Raw genomic sequence first — 11571 nt, forward strand, 5'->3', positions numbered from 1 at the left:
GAACAGTTTGTTTCCAAACAAATGTGTCCGAATCTAACAGTGGATGACTTCTAAGAATCACAAACCAAAACAACAATTTTGTGATACCAAAACACACACACAAATTGTATTAAAACAAATAGTATTTTAAAATATATACATTGGCTGAATGAGGAGCAGATGGTTTGAACGCCTTGCCTGGGTGTCTCAAACTTGTGCAGCCTGGATACAAAATGACTCTTGAGCATTGCTCCCACTGGCATCATTTGTTTCCATTCAACACACCAAAAAGAACATCAGGTCAACAGAGATAAAAAGCACAAGCCAAACGTTTTGTACATGTGTTCATTGACTCACACTTTAAATTGTAGGTTATAACTGTTTGCAAGGAGCCTCAACATATTCTTTCAGTTCAACACCCACCAGTGGGCTTTAATAGACAATGGATTGATATTCTCTGATGAGCAAATCACCAAAGTATGATTTTTAGATCTGTGTAGATTTGCTTTGATATAACATTCTACCTGACGTGTAGAAATCTTACTTTGACCAGCTAAAACATTTGTTGTAAAATAACATTCTCAACTTCACAGCCAGGTGTAAATGATGGATGTTTACTAGATTTAACCACTTAAACTCCTGCATTGATATTGTGGGAAAGGCTTTTGCTGAAAATAGCAGATCGACAAGCTCACAATGCTTGTGAGCTTGTCGATCTGCTATTTTCAGCAAAAGCTTTTCCCACAACAACAGAAAACACACTAGTATTGAGCCCTGAGGGACTCCAGTTACCCATATGGGGTGTAAGTTGTTAGCTTGGTTGCTGTGAGCTTGTAGATCTGCTATTTTCAAAAGATTTTAATACATTTTGAACACTTGTGAAATGGGAGATTCTGCATAATGAGTACTTTATACTTTATACTTTGTACATTTTGATATCAATACTTTTGTACTTTTACTCAAGTACATTTTGAATTCCGGACTTTTACTTAAACAGAGTATTTCTACATTACAGTATTGATACTTTTACTATAGTAAAAAATAAATGTACTTTTTCCACCACTGGTAGTCACTAGTCAGACACGCCAGCTCACCTGAGCCGCTCTTCGACAGGGACCCGTTGTTAGAAAACAAGTAATACTGCTCTGTGAATGAGCATGGATATCAATTAAACCGATCATTAATGTAACAGATAGGCTGAGTGGGCACCTATCAATTATTATTTTACACACACTTAAAACTCCCGAAATAAATTGAGCATTATTGTTTTATCCGTTTGACAGATGTGCACAAATATGATTATGAAAATGCATTTTGTGATAAAGATCTCAATCAACATTCAATCAAGTCAGTCAGTCAGTCACTTGGGTAGGCCTACAATACCTGACATGGAGAGCATTGTTGCTATTGTTGGCCATTGAATCAGCCCTGATTTGGTGGATGAACATATCGTCTAGACCTCCAGGGAGTATAATGTATTTATTTCAGTTGCAACTGACCTCCCCTCCACGTTCGGCGATATTCGGTTGGCCCACGGTTTCAATTCAGCCTGTTTGTTTAAGGATGAGGCCCAGTGTTGCCATACTTTGTGAGAGAAATAAGCAATCAGGTCTAAGAAAACAAGCCCAAAAGAAGCAACTTGGCCACATGAGCACTTTAAACATCGGCTATCTAAAAAAAAAAAACGATCTACAAGATCACAACGCGCCACGATGTGACGCGTTGTAAGCTTGTAGATCTATATTCAAAAACACTTGCAATAAAACGTGGAATGTACGAAACATTTAGGAAAAATATTTGAGAACCACTGGTTTAAATAATTATTTTTTGGGAAGCATGCCTGTACTCTTTAGAAACAAGCCAAAAAGACAACATTTACAAGCAATTTTACAGTCCCTAATAAGCAGACCTGGCAACTCTGCTTGTTACTTCCGCCACAGCAGAGGAAACAGGGGGTTGGGGAAATGATGGCCTTCGTCTTTCTTCGACAACAAAGACAAAGCGAGCTGCCCTTTATACAATTATTTTACAATGTCACCCGAGCTAATCTAAAACAAACTATACAGCCAATTATACACGATCCCCTTCATCCAGCGACGTTGAGCGCTGTAATGACGTAATACGTGTTTTCCAGACAATGTTCGATCAATCTGACTTTGTGTTACTTGATGTCAAAATGTCTTGATGAGATTGAGACCGATAACTGTTTATATATGTATAAAGTAGTTTAAATGTTAGTAGGGCCAATAAAAGCTATTCACTCTGACAAAACAACCTATGTCTCAATAATGTTATGTTCGAATAGCCCTCACCAAGTGTACATTTGCTATTACTTTGTAATGAAAACACAAAAAAGAAATTCCATCCATTTTAATTGGCATTTTATACCAGTCATAACACAGATACAGCTACAAAAAAAAAACTGAGAAAACTGTACAATGGTAAATAAATCCTAAGACCACAACAGATGTCCGGCAACTTCTGGCATTATATTCACTTGATGAGGTGAAATCACAGTAATTTGATTATCAGCATTCAAAATGAACAAGCTACAACCAGCATGATTAACACTGTAATGCATGTTGTGTTTTTAGCCTGGCTAAAGAACACATACCCATTTAACCATCCTCACAATGTACCGTCATATACTGCATTTGAAATCAATGAAATAATGGAAGAGAAGAAACTCTTACTTCACAGCAGCTATACAAATAGTATTTCAATGTTTTTGCCAAACAGAAAGCAATTCACATAAAGCGCAGATGGGCATGACAGATTCCAGTACTAGTGAGTGTGATGATTAAATAGGACAGTGAATTCTAGAACAAATTGCATGAAGAATAAATGACATAACATAGAGCACAGCTTTAACAGTCAACAACCGTACTAACCCTCCCACCCCCATCATAAACAAATGAAAGTATTAGAGTGTATAAAACCCCCAAACAATTCAGGATACAGATACAGTCCCTCATAGCCTCTGGAATGTTTCAGGCAACTCTCCCAACTTAACAAATTCCTGATATAGGCATGATTGAATGTCATGCAGATAGCTGCGACCTGCACCCTCCCTCTTTTAAAAGCAAATTAACAAAACAAAAAAACGAAACAGAACTCAGAATAACCAAAACCTTCCCTTCAAACAATGTGAAGCCATGAGATACAATGCAATCTTTCTCAATTGTATTTTTTATTTTTGTATATTTTTTTTGTATTTTAAAAATGTGTTTCTACAATCATGCCACTAAAAACCTTGCTGTTTTTTTCTTAAGAAAATAGTTGATAAAAAATATCCTCTGCATTATACAAGAAAGGAGGTACAGGGAGCGCTGGCGAATGGGTAAGGTGGATGTTTCTACTCTGCTGCTTCATCATCCTCTTTCTGATCGTCTTCCTTTCCGTCAACCTCCTCCTCCTCTTCCTCATCCTCCTCTGCTGCTGCGGGAGCCTCCTGGAGAATGGAGAAAGAGAATTAATAGTCTTCACTTAAATAAAATCTATATATACAAAGAATTAGTTATGATATAATTGAAGTTCAGCATGACATCTTTGAGAAATAATTAAACATATCTACAATACCTCCTCAGCCTCTGCTTCAGCTTCTGGTTCAGCTTCAGCCTTTCCATTTTCTGCTGGGGCCTCCTCTTCTTTTTCAACCTCTGCCTCTGGCTCTTCTTCTTTCTTCTCCTCTGGCTTGGCCTTTTCTACTACTTCCTTTGTCTTTTTGGGCTTGGCGGGCGCCTTCTGTGGCTAAAAACCCAAAACAAACAGCCATAAGATGCAGATAGGCCTCCATGCAATAGACTGCAAAAAAATAATGTGCATATCTAACACCCCCCAGTGGACAAAATCAACACTGTCTTACCTTTGCCTTGGCCTTGGTCACCTCTGGTACTGGTTTCTGCACGAATAAAATCAGATTATTAGTGTCAAATTACACCGAAAACCATCTTATTCAATAATTTTCTTCAATTTAATCAGAAAACACCATGGGCTTTGCTGAACTTACCGCAGATAACCGTGTCGATCTTCTCTTTGGCTATAAGACAAAACAGAACAAAATGTTCATTTGGTTCAAGCAACAAAAATCTATTGAAGCAGTATAGCAATGTACAAACAATAATAATTGTGTGAGCTTAAAATACTAACCTCCTCCTCGACCTCATTACTCTGTGGAAGAGAGGCAAGAAATAAGTTAGTCAAAGTACAACAACAAACCCACATTCATGAGTGAGCGAAAGTGGGTGTGTAATGCAAGGGGGGATGGGCAGTCATGCTGTGCCCCCCACACCCCACAAGTTAAAGCAGGAATTATGTAACGTCGACGACGTGGGGGAGGGGAATCTGTGACATAACCAACAGGGGGGGAAAGAACGTGGTTATAAAATGTTACCGCCAAATTCACCCAGTGTAGTGTAAGTATTGTTGTAAATAAGTTATGATAGAATGTAAATGTTATTCGAAAGTTACTCCAGCCCTACTGCATGCACAGGAGGGAAAACTCTGCCCCGCCCCCACGTGCTTTCTCCATTCACCAACACACGGGAATGTGTTCCAGACTCACGAAGATAGAAACACAACCAGCCTACGTCAACACATCGAATTCATTCCCGCCATTACTATCAATTACTATTCCCAGGAGAATCCAGAAGTTTACCCCACAAGGAGACGGGTCGTGTAATATACGTATATCGACGGTTTTCCATGCAAAACCTCCTTTATGGGCACGCGTGGCGAGTAAAAACCCCAAAATGTGCACTAAACTGCTTCTAGTCGTACAAGTCCCAACACACCCCCTAGACTTTGTTTTAAGGACACGAAAGTCGAAATGGACTATGGCCAGGTTTTTCAGGGACAGTGACACACAAAGCCGTCGAAGGACGGTGCCAAATGCTTTTAGAACATGCATCGGCTGCCATGACACTCAAAAGAAAAGACCTCTCTTCAGCAAGTGGCATACGGGTGTCGCGCATTAGCCTGACACGGGTCAAAAAGTGAACGACGCGGATTCCATTTATATCGACCGTACTCGGGACAAACATTCAAGTTAAAACGATCGGTTCTGAAACACGATTAATGCCCATATAAGCAACCCTATTACACGCACGGCAGCATGCAACGTTACACGGCTTGGTGGTTACACCCCTTTGTCTGATCTCATTGAGAAGCCTAATTAGCCATTCGCTTGAGAGAATCTGATAACGATGAAAACGAACGGCCAAAACGAACAAAACGCAAGTAATACAAAGTGGAAGTAAAAACAATATATAGTACAATGCAATGCAAACAGGTTCAATGAATAGCGTCGCCCCTGCACTAAGTAAAAAGGCGCCACTTCCATATCAACAGGGCAGACCTGAACACAACCAACGTGCTACAACAGCACACATTCCAACCTCATTATTAAGCGTGCATGCACTTAATCACGTTATTTCATACAAAAGTAAACAAGTGAAGTTAAAATAAACTAAAACAAACACACAAACAATCAAACTAAACATGTGAAATGCTAAATCGTGTCATTGTCTTTACACATTTTCAACTTACTCTGCTGTTTCTTTTCGGCATGGTTTCTGTAGCTTGTGTGTTGGTCTAGCAGACAAAGAGAACAACTGGCACGTCTGGCAGGCAGCAGCTCAGCTAATAGCTATACAGTGAATGCAGTCAGTGAGAGACAGAGAGCTATACTACTCGGTGTCACCCTGCTCAGTCTATACCTTGGGAACACACTGTAACTTACGAACATAAATGTTCCATCAGTAGCAGAACTAGCTCAAACCGGATTGGATCCCCCTCTGTATATTGTATTCCTGATCCTACCAACCTCACGGGCAGGAAGGAGCACGTCCCGCCCCCCGCTCCCGCTGATTGGCTCTGGGCTCTAGGCAACACGTTTTTAAACCATAGCAAGCTACGTGTGTGGTCAGCTCGGTGTGTCAATCAACCCCCACAACAGACCCCCTCTCCTCCACATACACTCTCATTTTTCACGATCAATCATGGATTTTAGATTTGTTTTTATTGGGTGATATTCAGTTTAAAAAGCATTCAAACTACAAAGAACACGCACTAATCGTTTGTCCCATTTCCGCCGCACACTCTGTTCAAAACATGAATTCAATGCTACAAAATGTTAATTTGTTATTGTCATACATTTCACAAGTGGCACTTGCAATACTTGTGATTATTCTAATAATAATAGTCCGAAAATATTTCTCAGAAATGTGACTTTTATGCCCTCATTGTGACTAGTTAAAGAGCACCCGGCACACAGGCAGCCAGCCAGCAGCTGCTGGAGCGCAAATGTTGACTAGTGAAAAGAAAAACATGGCGGCTGGTTGCGCTTGGTTTCTGGTGTTGGGATCTGTCTTTCTATGCAATCTAATGAAAACACTATTACCGACCATATCATCCTTCGTAAGTAGGGGTTTCTGATTAATTGTCATTGAATCAATGAAATGTTGTGCATTCACTGCGTAGGTTTTATGAATGCGTGTCCATGTAGTTTGATGTCGTCTCTAAAGCCAAGCTAGTCTTGGCTGCCTAGCCAAGCTACTAGTAAACACCAGTCACACACAGGCCAATGGCTACTTGGCCAGGATAAATGGCTAGCTTCAAACAATGTAACCATAGAGGGAGGGTGTGGTTTCGTAAGATCAACGTACATACATTTGTTTTTGTACTTTTTGTGCACTATTCGCCTTACATAGTTTTTGCTTCTGTTGGCGACATTGATTATTTCCAGTATTAAAGTCATGCTAGGATAGCTAATAATGTCTGAATATCGTGAAGCTTTGCTCTTCGCAGACCAACAGCATGACAGTCCATGGCCCCGTGATGAAAATGCAGCAGTTTTATGGATGGCTTGTTTTGAACGGCGGTAACAGGATAGGTGGGCACCAGGGACATCTGGGCACCTCGATGCAAAATGGGCTATTTTGCCCAAAATGTAAAAAATATATATATATTTGGAAAATGTTTGTATGTAAAGTAAACTATACATGATTAGAACATGTTTAAACATTCGACAATTAAGGTCTAATATTTCTATAATCTACAAAACCTGTACATCCAGTCATTTTGGGGCATAAACAAGAAGTTGAAGCAGTCTGATAATGATGTACATGCATGTTCACATCATGTACACTTAACATTACTTAAGGCCATTTTTCTAATATTTATTTTTTCAACATTTTGGACAAAATAGCCAATTTTACATCGAGGTGCCCAGATGTCCCTAGTGCCCACCTATCCTGTATCCGTTTTGAACACAACAGTCTTCAGTCAACCATTAAGGACTGCATGCCATGGCTGTGATTGTACCTGCACAAAGATCAGCCTATATATGATAGTTATTAGTCTATTAAAGCTGTTGGTCAGTAGGCTAGTTGTTTATTAACGGGTTACATACTGTGTTCTTTTCAAGCTGTCCAAGATCATCCAAAAGGATGCTGAGCAAGAGAGTGAGATGAGGGCTGAGATACAGGAGATGAAGAAGGAGCACTCTTCAATAAGCATGATGGATGAGTTTGCTAGATATGCCAGATTAGAGCGCAAAATCAACAAGACAACAGACAAGCTGAAGACACATGGTAAGATACACATAGTGGGCCCTCGTTGCTGGCAAAAATGCAATAATGCACTGTTCACACACTTGTATTTTAACCTGTGGTAAAAGCATGAGGTGATCCAATGTCACTAGAAGTGATTGGTAGATGAAAGCCAGCCCTTGCTTGGGCCCCCTTTTCAAAACTTGTAGCACTTTACTGCGATACATAAATCAGTGCCATTCACACCTTCCGCGGATGGAACTGTGTTCTCTGCTTTCGGCCATGGCAGATTAGCATGTTAAAAACAGCAAGTGTGGGAAATGGCAGGTGGGTTTTGGATAACAGGCTGAGTGTTCATTGGGGGTTGGGGGGAGGGGGAAACTGGTGCCTGTTGCCGTCCCTCACACTCAACTACCGCATTGTGTTATATACACAGGAAGTAACCCACCAGAGCTTCATAATTAGTGTTAGACATCCAGACAACAGCCCAAAGTTAGTTGTACTATGCCCACGTGTTCATAGTTACTTTTACCCCCGAACCAATAATATACTAAGCCCAAATATGCAGTCAAGATGATTCACAGCACCTATGACCTATATGTACAGCCCTTATGGCCCCCTATATGGTTCCTCATGTTTGTGGAGAACCCGCCATTTCTCTGTAGCCACACACTCTACACTTGCTCCTCCCAAACAGCTGTCTCTCACGTTCTCCTGCTGTGTCCATCAAGAGGGAATATGGCACAGTCTGGAATGAAAAGCATTTCACTATATGTAATATGTACCATATCATGCATGGGTATATAATGGGTATTTGTCTGTTGAAGCTCCTCCCTTGCTATATACCATACAAAGAGTGTACTATAGTCTGATGCTTGTCAAGTGATCTTATGGTTGTGAGGAATATATAAATGGGGGAATTCACAGTAAAAATGTCACGTGTGTAATTCATATTCAAAGTAATGAAGTATAAAAAACAGTCACCATAACAATTAATTGAATGTCTTGGTTTTTCCAGTTCAGTCAAGAACGGCGCAACAATCTAAAATGAAATGGGTGGTGAATATAGTCTTTCATATACTTCAGGTAAGTGGAATTCAATAGGGTATTTCGTTGTAACCACATGGCATAAACATTTTATGCTTGAAGTGAAGAACATTATGCGCAAAATGTTCAGTTTAGATATTAGAATACACAGTTTCAATGAAAAACTACATCAACCTACTGTATATGTTTCTACCCCATTACCTGCTCTTGTTGCCCCCATCTCTCTCTGTGCATGTGCAGCATATAATAATGTACAGTATGTAAAGTTATCACTCTGAAAAAGAGTCATGTTTTTATTGTCAGGCTGCTGTGATGATTTCGCTGATCTGGAAGTATTATTCTGACCCGGTGACGGTGGTGCCCAGTAGATGGATAGCACCAGTGGAACGACTTGTGGCTTTTCCAACGGGAATAGCAGGTGATCTGTTAAGGCATTAACCTAGCTTTTTCCACTTTTTTGTTTATGAACTATGTACTATCTATATAGTCCTTTGTGTAGGACATGACTAAAGAACAGCCTTGTCCATAGACGCCAGTGTAGACACTGAACAGAAATTAAATGACAGATATTGACAAGATCGTATTTACTTCCATCAATATGGAATTGTCATTGTATAGATTCAAACAGAAATGAGTGCAGATTATAGTTTCTTTCTCCTACATATCAAGCATATCATTTACTTCACAGTTTAACTAAGTCACTTTTCGTTTTTCTTTTAGGTGGAGTGGGAATCACATGCTGGTTAGTGGTGTGCAACAAAGTAGTTACACTTGGTCTGCATGCATTCAGCTAGGTGTCCCATTGGTTATCATTTTATTCAAAAGCATTCCCAGAGGAAATATTTGCAGTTGTTTTGTAATGCAGTACTTAATGCTTTATTGAAGTTACAATAAATATATAAAAACATAGCTTCAACTTTGTTACGTCCCAAGTTTACAGATGTAAAAGAGTGTGAAATTATCTTCCCAGAAATTGCAGTTGCATAAATAATTACAAGCGATAATTACAAGCGAAATATAAAAACAAAACAATATCAAATATAGACATAAGGTGTGTACTCAAAATGTAAATAAAGGCAGAGTTCCTCAGGCTGTTGAACAAGAGTCATCATGTAGCAGAAGCTATGAAATGTGTGGGAAATAAGTATACCCACAGTCATAATGTAATTTACATTAAGTGATGGAATGGGATATATTTACACTGTCATATTACATGTTTTTATTTACTGGTACATGCATGTCTTTATTGAATTTTTTAACTTCAATGCTAGAATGTGTGCTAAATAACAAAGTATGGTAGTACATGCTGTCTGCAGGCCTATGCACAAATGGCCATTCAATAATATGATCTGAACTTCACTGTTTTGTGATGTTATGTCATAAGATATGTTCTAATGGAATCTGTGTAGTTTTTTTGTTGTGTTGTTGAATGTATTCATTTGAAATTTGTTTTCCAAATGATTGTGTACGTAAATAAAATAAATACAAGGAAATAAAGGGAAACACTCAATGACTGGGGTAAAACATACGCAATACTGTGCATTGTTCCGAATAATATTTATTTATATAAATAATTATAGTTATATCTAGTGTTTCAGACAGATAATTAGGCTGGCTAGTGGCTACATTCATATAGTTACAAGCCAGTTTGCCCTCAGGCCTATCTGTCCAACCCCCAAATCCAAACCGCTTGTTCATCAGGTTACTCCTGGTTTGGTTTACTGTTTAGATAAAACACTGCCATATGTGACTTTCCCCCCCTGGCAAACATTTTCATCAATTTACATCTATGTATTGTGCTCTCTTGCACATACAGTATTTCACAGAGTTGTCACTTGGCATGTATGCACAAGTCATCTCCATCACCTCCATCTTGTGTTATGTTATCTACCAAATCCTCAGGCTCTGGATATTCGGTAGCAAATTACTCCTAACTGATATTGACCTAAAATGAAAAGAGCTAATCGGGGGAAAAAAACAGAAAAATGCAGAGTCAACACAACTGTGGAAATGTCCTAAATACAATTTCTACTATAGTAAACAAGAATATGAAAAATAAAGACAGTGATAGGAATTATATATTACTCAGCTCCTAGCACTGCTGCCTCATCTTCTATATTGGGATATTTAAACTCCCATGTTAACAGCAGCCTCAACAGGGAGAGGAAATACTTCATCGGTTTGAACAATCCTGGTTTTCTCTCTCATCTTGTTAAATTAGAGATGACACTCAGCCAGGGGCCCCTAAAGTGAAAACTAATTGGATCATGCTCATCATTGAAGTATAATACAAATACAATTAGAGTCGTCAGCTACTTTTTTGTTTTGTCTGTTTGGAAATCTGCAGAAGTAAATATTGTGCGTCCCCCCAATTCTTACTCCATATCCCATACAAAGGAAAACAAAAAGTACATGTAGAATACTGTATACACTTAAGCAGGGTTCAATTTGTTAAACAAATAGGAGGGGGCAGGGGACATTTTCTGAACCCCCCCCCCCCCCCCCCCCATATGAATTATGAGCAAAATGGCCACTGTGTGAATATATTCCAATTGTCCCCGTGCCTAAGATATGCCACATCACCCCCAACCTCTAGCCATCCCACTATCTGTGTACAACTTTCTTAATATGCGCCTCCACACACCCACAAATGATGTGGCTTTACAGTATCTGTATCCTCTTGGTCTCCCTGTTCAGCTCAGCGGTGACCTCCAGCCTGCTTTTGAGTCACCTCCTCTCTGTCCAACAGGCTGTGCTTCTGAGCAACTGCAGGTACTGCAGGTTGTTCTTTGAGCACAGGAACTATTCATGGCCAGGCTCTTGCATTGGACTCTGACTTGCAACCTTGTTGCTGTGCTACTGAGTACTACTGGGTGCAAGAGAGACAGGCACAAGTCATAAGTGTGACATGAAAAAAGTGGGGGAAGAATTTGAAGACTTGGCTCAAAGTGACATCCACTATTTGGAAGGACAAAAAAATACAAAAATGGTTCAA

General features: G+C 39.5%; 2 protein-coding genes across 2 annotated transcripts; one reads left to right on the forward strand and one right to left on the reverse strand.

Moving 5' to 3' along the window:
- Positions 1 to 2334: 2334 nt before the first annotated feature.
- hmgn1a (high mobility group nucleosome binding domain 1a) lies at positions 2335 to 5777 on the reverse strand. Its single transcript, XM_084065007.1, has 6 exons — positions 5527 to 5777; positions 4129 to 4149; positions 3989 to 4018; positions 3845 to 3880; positions 3559 to 3729; positions 2335 to 3430 (listed from the first exon to the last, which is right to left on the reverse strand). Exons 1-6 carry the CDS (start codon positions 5545 to 5547, stop codon positions 3335 to 3337), a joined length of 375 nt encoding a protein of 124 aa, XP_083921133.1. The 5' UTR covers positions 5548 to 5777; the 3' UTR covers positions 2335 to 3334.
- Positions 5778 to 6290: 513 nt separating this feature from the next.
- Positions 6291 to 10086, forward strand: get1 (guided entry of tail-anchored proteins factor 1). The gene is made up of 5 exons (XM_084064809.1): positions 6291 to 6396; positions 7406 to 7571; positions 8548 to 8615; positions 8880 to 8994; positions 9297 to 10086. Exons 1-5 carry the CDS (start codon positions 6307 to 6309, stop codon positions 9368 to 9370), a joined length of 513 nt encoding a protein of 170 aa, XP_083920935.1. The 5' UTR covers positions 6291 to 6306; the 3' UTR covers positions 9371 to 10086.
- Positions 10087 to 11571: the final 1485 nt, after the last annotated feature.

The sequence above is a fragment of the Gymnoscopelus microlampas genome (genome assembly GCF_963454915.1).
Source record: "Gymnoscopelus microlampas genome assembly, chromosome: 8".
Taxonomy (NCBI): domain Eukaryota; kingdom Metazoa; phylum Chordata; class Actinopteri; order Myctophiformes; family Myctophidae; genus Gymnoscopelus; species Gymnoscopelus microlampas.

What these genes read in the sequence shown, in the direction of transcription:
- hmgn1a (XM_084065007.1), bottom strand. Translation starts at nt 5,547, where the DNA reads ATGCCGAAAAGAAACAGCAGA. An exon ending in GTAATGAGGTCGAGGAGGAG is followed by an intron (nt 4,019 to 4,128) that starts GTTAGTATTTTA and finishes TTTGTCTTATAG; the next exon opens with CCAAAGAGAAGATCGACACG. An exon ending in TGACCAAGGCCAAGGCAAAG is followed by an intron (nt 3,730 to 3,844) that starts GTAAGACAGTGT and finishes TTGGGTTTTTAG; the next exon opens with CCACAGAAGGCGCCCGCCAA.
- get1 (XM_084064809.1), top strand. Translation starts at nt 6,307, where the DNA reads ATGGCGGCTGGTTGCGCTTGGTTTCTGGTGTTGGGATCTGTCTTTCTA. An exon ending in TACCGACCATATCATCCTTC is followed by an intron (nt 6,397 to 7,405) that starts GTAAGTAGGGGT and finishes GTTCTTTTCAAG; the next exon opens with CTGTCCAAGATCATCCAAAA. An exon ending in TAGTCTTTCATATACTTCAG is followed by an intron (nt 8,616 to 8,879) that starts GTAAGTGGAATT and finishes TTTTATTGTCAG; the next exon opens with GCTGCTGTGATGATTTCGCT.